This window comes from Calonectris borealis, chromosome 4 (genome assembly GCF_964195595.1).
Source record: "Calonectris borealis chromosome 4, bCalBor7.hap1.2, whole genome shotgun sequence".
NCBI classification, from domain to species: Eukaryota; Metazoa; Chordata; class Aves; order Procellariiformes; family Procellariidae; genus Calonectris; species Calonectris borealis.
This window is the reverse complement of record NC_134315.1, coordinates 12,711,300-12,728,747: the sequence shown is the minus strand read 5'-3', so window position 1 is coordinate 12,728,747 and position 17,448 is coordinate 12,711,300. Positions and strand designations below refer to the sequence as shown.

Below are 17,448 nucleotides of genomic sequence, written 5' to 3'. Positions count from 1 at the left end.
TTACTGCCCTATAAAAGCTATCCTATAGTGCTAAGGGTGAGAGAGATCCTCACAGCACTATGTACATGGCTGTTCCAAGCTACCAAAACAACCCCCAGGAAAACTGGAAAAGTTGACTGGTTTATATTGATTTATTATTTTAAGGAATCAATCTAGTTATTTAAGTGTTTATGACAAAATACTGCTGTCATTTGCCAGACTAATTAAAACAGTTTGCTGCCTTTTTTTTTTTAAAAAAAAAAAAAACATGTAAAGCAACAACATTAAATATTTTCTGATTTTTCATAATGATGCTTTGGGTGCCAGTTACAGGTTTGCAAATTAAGTGCTTGCTCTGCCTATGCACAGATATGGCAGATGGTCTCATGTTAATGAGTCGCAGAAAGCGGGAGGTGGAATAACACCACTGTGACAGTGATGAATTTTATGCAACAACTCTCTCTGGGTCTCCATGCAAGCTTCACATCACCTTAGTGCATCGAAACGCCCAATAACTACTCCAGCATGCTGGCTGTATCCCTGCTGTACTCCCATGTGCAAGAATGTGACACAGACAGAAAGTCCCCCCTGCATAAAGGCATCCTTGCATTGACATTTTTTGCACGGGGAAAAACTTTACCCTAAGAAGAGAACTTGAGTAATTCAAAAGAATTACAGGCTCTTCACAGGGGTGACACTCTCTAATGTGGGCTGAAATTATGTATGCTTAAAACTGCCTTATCTGAATAATAACTTTACTGCCTGCAAAGCTTATGTTTCCATCCAAAACTTTATCTAACGAACATCAGGCATAATTTTTAAATGCATTCAGATTTGTCCTGGTTCTACTTTGATTTGAACCAGAGTGAGTTTTACTACTCTCCAATTATTTGGTGTCTTCGTCTAAATCTACCTCAGCATTCCCAGCACGGTTAAGCATCTCTCCCTGGCAGGTCTTCTCAGTGAGGAACCAGCCCTCCACAATGCCAACATCTTCTGCATGTGGCTGTATCTGTAGTTTGGATCGTCCCTCAGAAATTTCAGCAATTACTTCTTTGAAAATCCTATCCATGTTTTTAATTAGCACTTAACTTTCTAGCATAACTTCTCCATCTTTGGACTAGAAGGATATAAATAAGGAGAAAAGCAAGGCAATGAAAAGACTAAAGAAAACTGTATTTGTCTGTTAGTAAGAAAGGAAAGCAGGGGTATTATGTAATATCCTGGGTACAAAGACTAGAGTAAACATGTATAGCTTTACTGTGCCCTAAAAACCTAAAACCCCAGAAACTTTGTGTCTTTCAATGAGATAAATCAAGTTGGAAACCAGAAATAACAGAAGCTTGGCTTCCTGTGGTGTACAGACAGATAACCTTTACTGAAATGTTAGGAAGATATTCCTTTACCAATACTCTTAACCGTGATCCCCTCCCCTCTCACCTTCCCACACTTTACTAATATTATGTAAATTCATGAAAGATACTCTTAAAAAAATTCATCAGACTCTGGATGAAATATATGCCAAGAAATAAAGCTTTTGCTAAAGTGCTGATGTGATTGGTATTCAACCAAGACATGGGGTTGCAGAAAGTTCTTCAAAAATCCAAAGAAAGGTTGCAACTAACAAGGATGTGATCAAAACAACAGAAAAATTAACAGTTACTTTGTGATTGTGGGAGTTTACTGATGAAAGGATTTTTTTCACGCTTTAATTATGGAGTTGCTTTTAGAAAGTTAGTGATTAATGATTTTTAAAGTTTAAGTTTAAAAATCTCACACCCACAACATAGAACCATTCGCCATTGCATTAAACCCCTTTTGCACAGGCAAAAGTGATTATAATTGTCATTATTATTATTATCATTATTTCAATGAAATAAAATATTAAGCTAACGTGACATTGGTAAGTCAGCCCCAAACCCACTATACTGTCCAAGCCAGACTCAGAGTATTGTGTCAAAAGCATAGTTTTTCCTATTATACTGAGTTAATATGGTCTGGGACTGCAAACTCCTAAAGTACTTGGGAAGCAATGGGCACGCTGCTGAGAGCGCCTGATGAACAAGAGCCCCTGCGCTGCATCCCCAGTGCCCAAGATATCACACGTGCCATCAACTGCTACTGCTGGGCCAGAAGTTGGGGCTCAGAAATCTCACTAGTGAGCTTCCCATAAATGACCCCCATTCCGAAATGTGAAACCCCATAGCTATGTTCAAATGCCAGTCCCTCAGATTACACAGCATAGCTTTTAACATATTTATATCCTAGCAGATGCATTTGATCTAACAAACAAATCACTCCTATTACCAAGTTACTTGATGTTTTTAACCTTTTCACCAAATATTCTGTGATAGCCCTTCCCGTTAACATGGCTTCACAATAAATGATATAACTTTGGGTTGTGTGGTATGTTCTACTGAAAAAAATGGTATAAAAGTGATATATACAGCCCAGGGCTTTTTCACAGTTCCCAGGAAACTGTAGTGCCACAAGAACCTGAAACGCTGACCCACAGAAACACATTCCCAACTCTAGCTGAAGATGTGATATGTTCTAACAGGTTAATTAAATAGATGAAAAATCATGGGGAAAAAAGTACACTTGAAACTGCTAGCCATGCCAGCATGGAAGACTGCACGTGCTGCATCCATAGCCAGACAACAATCCAGGGAATTTTGATTAGGAGTAAAACAAGACAGACACAAACATAGCGAAGCTGCTCGTATTGAGCTTGCGCAGCAAGGTTTTGGTAGCAGGGGGGCTACAGGGGTGGCTTCTGTGAGAAGCTGCTAGAAGCTTCCCCTGTGTCCGATAGAGCCAATGCCAGCCGGCTCCAAGACGGACCCGCCGCTGGCCACGGCCGAACCCATCAACGACGGTGGTAGCACCTCTGGGATAACATAGTTACGAAGGGGAAAATAAAACGTGCTGCACAACAGCAACTGCAGCCGGGGAGACGAGTGAGAACATGTGAGAGAAACAGCCCTGCAGCCACCAAGGTCAGTGAGGAAGGAGGGGGAGGGGGTGCTCCAGGCGCCAGAGCAGAGATTCCCCTGCAGCCCGTGGTGAAGACCACGGTGAGGCAGGCTGTCCCCCTGCAGCCCATGGAGGTCCACAGTGGAGCAGATATCCACCTGCAGCCCATGGAAGACCCCACGCCGAAGAAGGTGGATGCCTGAAGGAGGCTGTGATGCTGTAGGAACCCCGCGCTGGAGCAGGCTTCTGGCAGGACCTGTGGAAGGGACCCATGCTGGAGCAATTCGTGAAGAACTGCAGCCCATGGGAAGGACTCATGTTGGAGAAGTTCGTGGAGGACTGTCTCCCGTGGGAGGGACCCCACGCTGGAGCAGGGAAGAGTGTGAGGAGTCCTCCCCCTGCGGAGGAAGGAGTGGCAGAGACAACCTGTGATGAACTGACTGCAACCCCCATTCCCCGTCTCCCTGCGCCATGGGGGCAGGGAGGAGGTAGAGAATTCGGGACTGAAGCTGAGCCCGGGAAGAAGGGAGGGGTGGGGGGAAGGTGTTTTTAAAATGTAGGTTTTATTTTCTCATTATCCTACTCTGATTTGATTGGTAACAAGTTAAACTAATTTCCCCAAGTTGGGTCTGTTTTGCCCGTGACAGTAACTGGTGAGTGATCTCCCCTGTCCTTACCTCGACACAGGAGCCTTTCCTTACGTTTTCTCTCCCCTGCCCAGCTGAGGAGGGGAGTGACAGCGCGGCTTTGGTGGGCACCTGGTGTCCAGCCTGGGTCAACCCACCACGCTGCTATAGCACAATGGTCATGTTTTTACATCTGTGGCTCGGATCGCAAGCTTACTTCATTTCATCAAGACCAAACCAGTGAAGGACAAAGATATGAGTTATGGTTCTTCTCATATATGAGTAATCTTGTACAAAGAACAGCTTTTTGTAGGATTGCATGGATTTTTCCCATTTAACTAGGGTGGAGGCTGCAGGATTTTTGCATGGATGCAAAGATCTACGGATTGTTCATTATTTGGTCTGCTAGAGTGACTATATGAAATACTGTAAGTGTACTTTCTGATTTTATATAAACCTATAGTAATCAAATTATTCAGACGCCTTAGAAACATTGGGCGTTGATTCACGCTTTCAATATTTCCTTACTGTGTTTGACATAGGTTACTGCTACTTTGGAAATGCTGGGATGCAATCACATCACAGAAAAAGAAATACTTGACAAAGACTCGTAACACAAGGTAATTTCTATCTTTATGAAAGATCAAAGAGGCTATCCAGGATAAAACAATCGTAGCACCTACATCTCTCCTATCTACAACTCCACATTAGTCTGTGTCTCTACTGGCTCACAAAATTACGCTGTTGTAATCGAGCTCCAAGTGAGTATTTGCCTAATACCATACCCCATATGAGAAGCAGTCCTGACCTGACAGACACCCTCAGAATGAGCTAGACAACACAATTTGTTCTAATTTGATAGTCTGAGTCATCAATATTTTACCACCTTTTGTCGTTTTCCTTGGTGCTTTCATTACAGCAGTAAGAAATAATAAGAGAATTTGCAAACATGGGAACCAATGCCCTTGAAGTCTAATGAATAAATGTTTGCTTTATATTTCAAAGGCATCTACTTCTATTATAACTGCATTTTTATTAAACCCGATTAAAATGGGAGATATTTTAAAGTAAAGACGAGTAAAAATTTGAAGTGAGACGAGATGGCATGTCCCCTACAGCCTTTTACTAGCAGATTAGTTGTGCACTTTAACAAGAAACAATGTATACCAATAAATATGAGTACAAACCTTATTTATAACGCCTATTTACCTCCATAAATCCTATTAGACTTTGATACTGAGCAAAATTAGCAGATGTTCACAGTATTGCTATTAAAATTTTTAATGTGGATGTGTATCTCAATCTTGAATAATAAGAAAAATTATTCAATTTTTAAAAGTTTTCTTAGAATTCTTTAGAATCACTATCTGGGGAATATAAGAAGAACTGGACGGGAATGAGTGATTTTATACTAACCTTCCTTGGTTGTATTATTTAATTTAAATACAAAAGGCACCTACATACTTGCTGTTACCATTTTGAAACTTACAGTCCCCATAGGAATAATCAGACAGCAGTATGGCAATATACAAAACTACCTTTCTACCCTAAGAAAAATGAAACAATTAAATGTCTCTGCCCCCCTGAAACCTCATAATTTAGCCGACACTATCAAAGAAATGGTTTCACATTTCACACATATTCAAGAAGGTAAGTGTGACTTCTTCCAGTGTAATATCATCTGTCACTGATGAAGTCATTCAAACAGACCTCAAATACCTCTAGACACCCTCTCAAGACACGGTCATTTGTCATTCTTCTTCATGGGCTCTTTGTCAGTTTGTGATCTCCATCATCATACATCTGTAAATACTGTGAGAAGGAACGTAATTTTCTGCAGTTTTAGAAATATCTAAGGTGTTCTGATGAAGGCTATGAGGTGGTTTAATACAGAGGCAGTCAACCTAAGCAGGCAGGCAGCTTAGCAGGGCAATGCAGCCAGCCCACACGTGGGATTATTTGTCCTGGGACTGTCCTGCGGCTGCGCTGGACGCTGGACACACTGCCTCTTTCAAGGTGCTATCTTTGGCGGATGAGGTGAGAGGGGGCAAACTGCATTGCTGGGTACCATCAAAATAAATGCACCGCAGGGAGGAGTAAACTGTAAGGTAAATATATTCCCCAGATCGTCACCCTGCCCATGCACAACAGTCCAGCAGCCTGACAAGAAAAGGGGTTGAGAAAAGGGGTCGTGGCACAAACCTCTCCTCCAAGGCTGAAAGGAGGTAAGTGGTCAACTGACCAGGACAAGCGAGTACCATTTTTTTGCTAAATCCTAACACATTAACTATGTTTTTTCATCCATTGTTTTGAGCACATGATTAAAAACCCAAATCACATTTGCCTAACCTGATTTTTTATGTTAGCTAATGAAATGTATGTTCAGTGCTCTGTTCTCTTCCCAAGCTCTTCTCATGCAACAACACGGTAAATCCACATTAGAAAGCAACTTATGCGTCTTAAGTAACAAATAAAACCCAGAAACAAAACAAAAACTGATACCAGAAGGATGCCAGCAAATTGATGGAAAACCTTGAAAAGTGATAAAAGGAATTATGGCATTTAAATAATGAGGGAGAAAAAAAAAACACAACCATGTGTGCAAACTTAGCACTTAGCAAAATGATTATTAAGGAGGAATATAACCACTCCAAGAGCCCTGACACCAAGTAGCAGTTTAACCACGCGTCTCTGACACTACCTCCTGTGCCAGCTGAGTCTGAGGGGTGGCTGACAGACACTACCCTGCTGCTTCCTTGTTAACATAGTGATTTTTTTTCTCATTTATCCAAGATTTGCCTGAAGCGAACAAACTTCTTCTTATGTCTTACAGACAGGTAGGGGTAATACAGCTTCTACAGCACATTCATCATCTTCTTCTGCATGGGGGTGGGGAAAAAAGCCTCCGCACTGCCTAAATTTGGGATCAGTGAATAGTTTCAGAATCCGCTTGCTGCATTTGTGGGTGACTGGCAACCTCTAAAAGGAGATGCCCTATGAAATGAAAATGTGGATGTGTAATTGTGTCTCGTTCCTTCCATAGGACTTGTCAATGTTTCCTCATAGCACATCTGTGTAAAAGGGGGCTTGGATTTCATCGAGATAATTATATGGAGCACATACCAGTATGTTACTGAGACTTCATGCAGGAGACAAGACTCCTGAATAACAAATTAGCTGCTCTCTTCCTGAGTTAGGTCTGAAAAACTGATTTGATAATAAAATTTGCCATAAGAACAGGTGGCTTTAAAAGTGTTTGAAAGATGTATGTACGGGCTGGGTTCTGCCTTAAATACCATTCTGGTTCTGAATAGGTCACCAAAATATTTTTGCTATTTAGGATAGTGCACTATGCTTATTTTTCTTGCTGTGTAATTCTGCAAAGAACACAATTATTGACCTGAACAATTAATCCTATCTAGCTCATTAAAGATTGACTCAGGTATTGAATACTATATACTTAATCCCATGTGATTTATAAAAATACCAGCATAGCTGACAGTTTTCTTTCTGATAGTTTCCTCTAAATAGAAATGGAAATAGTCACATTAACACAGCTGGGACCAGAGCCATGCTCGTGTTTCTGGGCTGTGCTACCAGGATTAATAAATGTCATTTGAAGTATTGCTTAATAATGAAGCAAGCAGGTTGTCCAGCAAACATCAGTTAACATTTACTCATTTGTACATTCAAAACAAATTAGATCTTTGCAACTTCCAGATAATCTTTCAAACAACCAAGTACAAAGGGTGTTGTATCAGTTAATTCCTTGTTTCCTTGACCATCCTTCTGCCGTTCACAATGTGTCAATATTAGATCACAGCCAGGCACCAATCTGGAGCAAACCAAATAGTTCCCCCCAAAAAGTGGAAAAGCCCAAAGGGTCTCACTGGGATTCAAACATCACAGCCCAACGCAAGAGAGTCTGAACAGACGAGGCCATGGCCCACCCCATGGCATGCATTAGAAAGCTGGGAGAGGGACGCCCTCCAAATTTCTTTGTAAATGTTGATTCTCTCCTAACCCCGCACTGTGTTTCACCACCAGTTCTCCCAGCCTGTTCTTCTTCAGGTCCCAACTCTACAGTAAACTCCACCGGTTTATATCCATTCAAAACATACTCCACTTTTAGGATTTACGGTGTTTATAATCTCACAGTAAGCAATCACAGAGTTTACAGTAAATCCTTTCAGGCATGGATTGGATTGTAAAATATGTTTGTGAAGTTTCCAGGACCACGAAGTAACACGCCCAGGGCTAATGCCCTCCTCACAGGATCAGCTGTCACAAACACTTACCTTTGCAAACAAAGCACTTAATATGGAAATATTTGTTCTGAACTCTCAAAACTTCTCCTTTGCATGGGTTTCCACAGTTATTGCAGAGAATTGCAGTACTTGATGGCTTCTCCAGTTGGCTATGTACAGCCTGTGGTTGTGAAACTGCAAGGGAAAATGAAAGGTAGAGCATTTTAAAGGCCATCAGATGCACCTTCTGTAAGACCTACAAATAATGACAGTCAACACCTGGGACAAAACAGGTCAAGCAGATAAAAGAGTTTTAACTGCTGGTATTGGCCAGCACAGGAGAAAAGATCTGCTAAAGGAGCTGAGCCAAGCTTCTCATTTCATAACTTTCAAAGCTCATGCCTGCAAACATTTGAAACATAAATCAGAATTTCTTATAAAGGAAAGAATCCACATGATCAAGCCTTGAGAGCCTCCACCTGAATTTCAAAAGATGCTTTGTTGCATTTTCTCTTCAAGAATTCAAAGACTATAGATAAAAGCTATTCTTTTTATCCAAAATACCTTTAATTGGATTTAGTAACTATTACACTGTGAGCTACTGATCCTTAAAGTTCAAGGTAATTGCCTTTTTAATTGATTTTAAGACAGAAATACACTTCTGTAGATGTTTTGAGTTCATACTTCTGAAACATTGACATCTCTGTAAATACCACATACATCTGATCATTAAACAAAGGTTGATGTCATTTTCTAAGAAAACCATGATTTCAAGATATTAGCTTTATCCAGGTTAGTAAAATATTAAGTGAATTAAAAATTTGCTGCCATCTTGTGATGTAAATTAGAAATTGCATTTATTGGGCTGTTGATAATAACAATATAAATTGGCATCCCAATGTGTTATGTGGAACAGGTGAGATATGACCTTATTCTTGCAATTCTGCTGCAGTACTTGCATCAATTTTTTATCGCAGTGTACTTAGGAGTCTAGAGAGCAAACATCAAGGCAGTTAATTATAAAGGGGCTGTACTATAACTCAATACACTTGGCTTTTTTCCCATGTGAAGAAGAGCTAATAACAGGAAAATATATCACGCATTTTAAGTAAATTACATACTTAATGACATTCTTCTTCTTTAATGTGGCATGCTTATTCTAAGGTTGGATTGCTTATTTCAAAGTGATGGAATTTTTAAAAATTTTAGCTTAAAAATAAACTTACCAACCGACCAGTCAAGATGGAACAATCTCTCATAGGTCAATACACTAAGTATAAATGGGAATCAGATGCGTTTCCCTTCAGGGTTTAGTTGAGGGATAATGCCACAGCTGTAACCCTGTTCTTTCATCAGCACTCAAAAAAAAATTTGGAAGTAATTTTTTGTATGAGACTGCTGCAACATGATTAATCAATTTATAAGAGGCTGGATTAAATTCAGGTTGGCTGAGATCTTTAGTTTCTACTCCTACTGTAATATCAGAGTTGCTATTTCAGAAAAAAGACTTCTGAAAGAAAAAAAGATGGGACAAAACCCACACAAAATTGATTTTAATTAAAAAAAAAAAAAAAAGAAGAAGAAACCCAGTAATGTCTACACCTTCACCATAGGTAGGGATGATATAGAGAGGCAGTGCTGGTACTGTCACTATGAACACATATGATAACAGATGATACCAAAATCAGTAAGTGAGCATCGTCCAGCTTTTATTCTTTAATATCCAACCTTGCTGCTCTTCCTCCTCTATTCTCACCCCATCTCCACTGCCGGCACCTTGTGATGATACATAAAAGGCCTTTCCATATCCACCGACTTTAAGGAGTCAGTATTTCAATAAGATGCTGAGCCTCCCACCCAGTCTTCCCGGGGAGTTTTTGCAAGTTTTGCCCAAACTGGCACTTTCTACTCCTGTAAGTAAAGTGGCTTGGCTTTTTTTTTCCCAAGGAGCTACATGGGATTGAGCTGCCCGTACTGTTATTCACCACCCATTAGCATTCTGCCTTGTTTGCTGAAATTATGCATTCTGGGATTGTCAAAAAAGTCCTGCTCAAGGCAATGTGAACTCTGGAGCTATTGCTGAAGCCCTGACTATAATTAAGTACCTCTCCAATAAAAACAACACAGCATGACAGGCAATTAGAAGTTTATGAAAAGGCAGATGCTCAAATTTACACAGGGCAAATGGCGCACACAGTTCAAGCTAATATGAAATTCTGCCTTATTCCTCAAAAGAAAACGGAGAAAACTCTGAACTTTGCAATACTTCACTTTTGACATGAGAATTCCTCTTTACTGTAACCTGCCCAAAACAAACTGCCCACCCTGAGAAAGAATCAACCCCACAAGAAACCAAAACACAGTATTATCCTCTCTTACTTTAGTAGAGTAGCTGCTAAAAGTTCGTAACTATAGATAAAGAAGGTTTGCTCCCTCCAGAATTACTAACAAGCATCAAATTTGTAGCATTTAATTCATGGAAGACTTGACTTAAAAAGAGCTGACCACACCCAGAACATTTTGGGCTAAAAAGTTACATTTGAAATACAAAATTCTGATTGGAATGATTAAACATCTGACTTTTTTCTTCCCCATGCGTGACTCCCCTTGGCTAAAGCATTCCGAGCAGCATCTCTCCAGAGGCACCCGCGTCTGGCCGGTGCGGAGGCTCACAGACGGCTGCGATCTCGTGCCGTGGTGTCCCGTGGGCAGGCAGTAACCTGGCAGCGCAGAGCGTGTGCTGGAGGGACCCAGATGCACCGCCGGAGAGCCCCGAGAGCAGCCCTCCAAGCCGAACATACCCCTTTCCTAAAACTGAAAATATCGTCACATTCCAGAGAAAACTTCATTTTTCTGTTTGTTTTCTTGCACCTGGGAGTTCAATGTCGCACTTGTTGCAAAGCAGCAGAAAATTGAAAATTGTTGCAAATTTGTTTTGTGAATTGTGAAACGATTGTGGAAATTGTTGCAAACTGAAGATTGTTGCAAAGTGACAGAAAACAGAAAGTTTTGCTTTCCACATTGCATGTGGTGCTCAGTTTCCAGAGCTACAGGTCAGGACTATTTAGCGCATTTGCTTCTCTTCAGGTCTTTGGATCAAGATTTAGAATTTAAAAAAACCCAACAACTCAGCTATAAAATAAATTAAAAAGGAAAAGACGTAGTATTTCTGTTGGAATTCTTCCATTAATCTTGAAGTAACACAAGTCATATTTAAAATATGCATGGTAGACAGATGAATAATTATGTTGGTTTCCTCTCAGTTCAGAACTAAGCTAATCAATATTTCACATAAAACTCCAGTGGGAATACAGTGCCTTTGGGCTCATTATAAAACTGTGCTTCTGAAGACAGTTTTAAATATTTATTCATTCATCTAGACCAACAAAATGATGTAATTAATGATGTATTAGTTTAAGTTTGAATATTTTAAAATATATTGCGCTTTATGTTGAAATTGCAACTGGTGACACAATTTTGGTAAACTAACTATACTAGTCAATCTAAAATTTTAACTTATGTTTCAAATTATTTTTAAGGAAACACATTTACGTGGCAACTTTCAGCGTTCTACTTTTATGCCTTTATGTATCAAAATCAGTCTTTGAAGCAGCAGAAGATACAGTCAACATATTTAATGAGTGAAATAGTGAATTACTGATAGAATGTAATGATCTGAGACTACTCATAGGATCATAACTGACTAAAGAGCTCATTAAAAATTAAATGCTTACATTATACCCTGATCTGCAGAATTTAACGAAATAAGAAATTTCCTTCTTAACTTTAAACGACTTTTTCTGAACAGAAATACAAATGAATGCCTGATTCTCCAAACCTCCCTTTCTCCCAGACTTTTGCTCTACCAGAGGTATCTCCACCAATCCTTAAACCCTGAGAAGATCTGACTGCACATACTTTTTACAAGGACAAAAACTGGCAGGAAAGGAACTAGCAACCCCTTTCCCCAGCACTTCATCAGCATACAAGACCTGTCTGTTGGGGACATCACTGCCAATAATCTTGCCAAATGTCCACTGCTCACGTATTTCTCATGTCAAGACTCAACCTCTCTCCAACAGGCTATGCAGTACATAATTCCGTAGTTCTGGATAAAGTAGGGCTTATTGAATTAGCAATGGTTTGTTAAACAAATTGTCAAATAAGATACATTCCTCAGATTTACTTCTATACTGCTTGCTCAAGACATATGCATTTGCTGTAAGTATCATAGGGAAGAGAGGACAGTGGTATCGCTCGTTATCAACATGGCAACTATAAAATGATGTTTTCACTGTGCTTATAACTTTGCCAACTTTCAACTGTTTATATTGACATTCTTCATGTTTGGTGTTCTTGAGCTCATTTCTTTAGGGAAAATTTCAGACAAACTGTTTAAGCTTTTTATAAAGGTGGAAAAAAAAAATAGGTTAAAATATATTGGTTTTCAATGTTAAAAAGAATGCATAGCACCTTGTTTTTGGAAGTACTTTGGAGTAAAGGCTGAAGCCTGACAGAGATGGACTTTGTGAAAGGTACACTGGATCCACGAAAATCCACAATATGTGGTCAAAAAAATCCCCCTTTGAATAAACACAGCTCCTTTGGCATTGCTAGACTAAGTAGGATTTAACAGCAGTGGGGACCGGGATGAGGTGCCAGGGTTGAGGACGAGACTTGGCTGAGACAAGAGTGTTTTGGAAATGGCACAAGACAAGCTGATGGCGGTGGCAGAAGGCAGAAGATTCACGAGTCCCTGGTCATGCTCCACTCTGGAGCCTGGGACAGAGAATGTCACCGCGCTCTTGTCATCTTCTCTCTGCTGTGAGCAAACCTCTAAGGGAAATCAAACCCTTGGCAAAATGACCCGTCTAGGACCGGTCCACGCAGAGGATGACAAACCCCTTTGCTATCAGGCTTCAGGTAGCCAAATGAGAAAAATCTTCATGGTACGTTACAGACCAGATGAAGAAACATATGGCCAGAAACTGCAGAATTTGACACAGTCCAAACACTTTTTCCAGTTTGATGCCTTTTGGTTTAACTTAGCATAAAGACCCATAGAAGCCGTTACTGAGCTTAGAAATCAAGTACTGAAAAGGTAAGAAGTCTCATGCTTAAGAATATACATTCAATCTTGGATCAAACCTCAAATATGAAGCTTAAAGACTTTCACCTGCTTTGTTCAACATATGGACAGAAAAAAGGCCACATACGACATTTACTCCACGTTATTTAACCCTGTTCTGAAAAAACAGTTTATTAGATTTACTGCTCTTGGTGATTACAGAAGCCTGAAATGACAAAGGGCCAAATGATACAATTTAATATTAGAATCATAGGATGGTTTGGGTTGGAAGGGACCTTAAAGATCATGCAGTTCCAACCCCCCTGCCATGGGCAGGGACACCTTCCACTAGATCAGGTTGATCAAAGCCTCATCCAACCTGGCCTTGAACACTTCCAGGGATGGGGCATCCACAACTTCTCTGGGCAACCTGTTCCAGTGTCTCACCACCCTGCCAGTAAAGAATTTCTTCCTAATATTTAATCTAGGTCTACCCTCATTCAGTTTAAAACTGTTACCCCTTGTGCTATCACTACACTCCCTGATCAAGAGTCCCTCCTCATCTTTCCTGTAGGCCCCCTTTAAGTACTGGAAAGCTGCTATAAGGTCTCCCTGCAGCCTTCTCTTCTCTAGGCTAAACAACCCCAACTCTCTCAGCCTGTCCTCGCAGGGAGGTGCTCCAGCCCCCTGACCATCTTCGTGGCCCTCCTCTGGACCTGCTCTAGCTGGTCCATGTCTGTCTTGCTGGGGGCCCCGGAGCTGAACACTAGGTTTGACAGGTGCTTTCTGTTCTGTGATATTTCATATGGACATTTTAAAGAGTACCGTGAACTCAACTAAGGTGTAATTTGAATGAATAGACAGCATTTGTGTGAATAAATATTTTATTCCTAAATAACAAGTTTTTGTAATCCCCAAAATTACCTCTCAATCCAGGGAAAGTGCTAATTCCTCACCAAGGTTCCTGGATGGATAGTGTAGAACCAGAGCCTAAAGACAACGGTAAAAGAAAAACCAAAGGGGTTGTGGGGGGGGTCCTCTCCCCTGTTCTTTTTGTGTTTTGTTTTTGTTTTTTTTATCCTGTTCTTGAGGCTGGGTTAAAAAAGTGCAAGCCTTTCATTTCAGGCTCATACAAATATAATATCATTTGCCTTCAACAGCAACCCTCCATCAGCAGAAAAGCTACATCAATTTAGCAACTATCAGCACTACTGGCTCCTCTATAAATTCACCAGGAACATCCCTCTTCACAACCCATTACATTCGCTTCATGAGATGGAAACATTTTGATTGAGCAAAAAGACATTAATATCTAAATTTACCAATATCAGCTGTTTAGTTCATTAAAATGTCCGGTTTTTCAACAAAGACACAGGCCACATTCCAACTCTGAACCAAAAACGCACAGCTCTGATAACGGATATTATTCTGCATGAAGGAATTAGCAGAGAATTATCTCTGTGTTGACACTGAAACCTTTCATCTCTATAGCTAGAGGTGGTGACTGAAAATCAAAATAAACACGAGAGACCCAAATGCCACTTACTCACTATCTATTTGAGAAACAGGACAAAGTATTGATTGCTGAAATGCTGTATCAAGTGATTTGGGGAGGGTGTGGTTCACAGCAGCCCAGAGGGGAATTAAATTTGCAATCTTCTCTGAGCAGGATTAAAGGAGAAGCAGGCCAGTGCAGTAGCACCCGACCAGAATTACACTGGAGTTCAAGTTGTTTTTTTGCCAAACCCTTCTTGTGTCACCTCAGTCAAAACACTCAGGGTTGGATTTAAAAACACCCAGATGAAAGCAAAGGAAACAAGCATTTAAGTGCCTCTAAATATCCCGTGAAGCATTACTCCTGGTTTTAAGTGCCTGAAGTTGGCCCCTGCTCCCTCCCTGCCTTGTGTCTGTGTATAAAACACAGTGACTAGGAGTTCTTCCAGTGCTGGCGTGGGGGTAAGGATAACATAACACAGTAATAAGTAATACGGTAATACGTATGGTGTTCAGAGAACTACATGGGTGTGAGCTATAAATTTACTTTAGATAAGGGGCTTTGGTTTCTTTTCTTTTTCCTAAGAACTGGTGATTCATTATGGACCCTTGTGGGGGCCTGAGACCTCGATGGTCCTTTCCACAGAAAGGATGAGAAAAAGAGCGATTGTGAAACAGGGACTGCACAAGCCTTCCCCATCCATCCTTCCGACCGCACTCGGCAGCAGGGAAGAGCAATTCCCCGGCCCCAGCCCTGCCCGGCCGTGCACCCCGGTGGTCCAGGCACCGGGGCAGGAGGGAGCACACGTGCCCAAATGGATGGGCACCAATCCTGCCCGACCAGCAGATGGGTTAGAAACAGATGTTCTGCAACAGCATGTTAAGTATCTAGCAGTAACCTGTTTTACGGTATTTCTCAATTAGCAGCTTGTGTTAAAAGCCGTTTCAAATGTGTTTGCATGCTTTATGGTGCCTTGTCGTTATAATACAATACCTTTTTCTTCCATACATCTCACAACAAAACAGAAGATCACAAGGATAAAGGGAAAGCTAAGGAAGTTTTGCCTTGAATGCCCACATGACGTAGTCCCTGGAGCCCTCCAGCTGGCCATACAGAGGGCTGAACTGTCCCCACGCCAGTGCACACGAGCAAGCTCGCTTCCCCAACGGGGCTCTTCTGCACCGAGTGGGTCCAGCCACCCCCCAGAACTGCTCGCTGCTCTTTCCAAGACCTCTGCTGCAGCTCCTGCAGCAAAGCTATTACTGCTTCTCTCTTTAGTTCCTATACCGTAAGACAGGCAATTCAGCAAATTCAATAAATTTTTATGTCAATAGGTCTCGATTTAATTGAATTCATTCACATAGTCCAAAAATACAAAACAACACGGTTCAAGAATCACAGTCCTTTTTGAAATGTATACCTGCTTCTACTACTTATAAGCAACAGCTTTTACAGTGCCTTTCCCTTGGCAATGAGGAAAGGATTGCATGGCTTTTCCAGCACTTCCTAGCTAGGACAGCAGGCAGACAGCACAACTGAAGTAACCTGTGTTTTTACTGATAATTACAGAGTTTATGGGATCACAGACGAAGGAGAGGTGTTATCCAGCACTGTGTGAATACAACCATGCATAAGAGATGCGACGCAACACAAGTACCCAGCACACGAGAGTTCCAGATCTCACCATCTGCTCAGTGCAAAATTCACATCACAAACAAGCCTAACATGAGCTAACCTCCTGCCCTCATTATTATAATAAAATATTTACCAAATCAACGGCAGTTAATAAAAATCTCTGCTGAATTTTAGCAACCATTACTGCAGCAATGTAAAGGCTATTTTTGTATGGGTTTAGCAAGATTACAATGAGAAAGGATATAGGAACAGCACTCCAATACATCTGCATAAAGCAATAGGTTTTTTTTTTTCATTACAAGCTGATATAAACTCTAAAGTCAATGTAAATTAAATAAAATGAGGAAAGTTTTCAAACTGAGCTGCCAGCTAAGTGTCAGTATCATTATAATTTCCAAATCATCATTCATATAATTAAAAGAATATGAAGCATAATGTAAAATCAATGTTTATCCATCTTCCTCCACTCTGCTGCGATTCCACGTAAACACAGAATAATTATTCTCATGACAGTATCAGTGATTTTGTTACCCCAGCTCCAGATGAAAAACAAGTCATTTCAGGTCTAGGCTTTCCAAAATACGGAATCATCACACTGTACCTGCATCTTCCGGCATTCCCGCATTAATTCCCTTTGAGAGAGGAAATGCCACCAGAAGCACCGCTGCTGCGTGGCCTTCCGGCGGCGAGGAGCTCAGCCGGAGCGGCGGGGAGCGGGAGCTGCGGCAGCGTGCTGTCACGGAGCCGCTCCGACACCAACGCGCCCAGGGGTCAGATGACTCCTGCAGCACCCACGCACAGGCGGGAGGCGAGCCAACACCTCGCCGCCGTGTAAAAATAGCGTCCTGCACAAGCCTAAATATCATCACGTCCTCGGGGTGGGTCACCGCTGGCGGGGTCCCGGAGGGACCGGACGCGGGATGTGCCACGGCTGTCTTTGCATCGAGTGATGCCACCTTCCATAGCCACTGCAGGGTGGTGCTGGGCACCTGGGGAAAAGGTTTAAAGGAAAACCTGCAAACTGTCTGGCCACAAATTAAAAATACAGGCTGAGGTAGCTGGGAAACCCCTCTAGCCATCCCCCGACCCAGGCGGCCCCGTCCCCCTGCTGCAGGAGGGCACAGCACTGATTTCGGAAGGAGATGCTGTAAGCACGTCTCTCTCCCGAAGGTGGCCAGTGAGACACTTGGCAGCCAAAAATCTCTCCCCTGATTGCTCATATAGAGTTGGACTGCGTATCACTGGAATAACAGCAATGTGTTGAGCTATTTAAAGCAATACTTGCTTGCCCAGTTATCATGTGAATACTCCACGAGGATTAAAATTTGTAGCTCTTACTTGCTTTGGACTAAATTTGTATGAAGGTGGTAACATGGCTTGTGCATTGGAAAGGGGACTGATGGCTTGGAGAACAAACTGGCT

General features: G+C 41.4%; 1 protein-coding gene across 5 annotated transcripts in view; it reads right to left on the bottom strand.

Moving 5' to 3' along the window:
* Positions 1–17,448, bottom strand: part of ABLIM2 (actin binding LIM protein family member 2) — a 150,932-nt gene that overhangs the window by 101,598 nt on the left and 31,886 nt on the right. For all 5 annotated transcript variants that reach the window (XR_012673451.1, XR_012673452.1, XM_075148656.1 and 2 more), the window contains exon 2: positions 7,880–8,023. Coding sequence is in view for 3 of the 5 variants with exons in the window: in XM_075148656.1 (XP_075004757.1) it covers positions 7,880–8,023 (144 nt within the window). In the remaining 2 variants the exon portion in view is untranslated. The remainder of the gene's footprint in view (positions 1–7,879; positions 8,024–17,448) is intronic.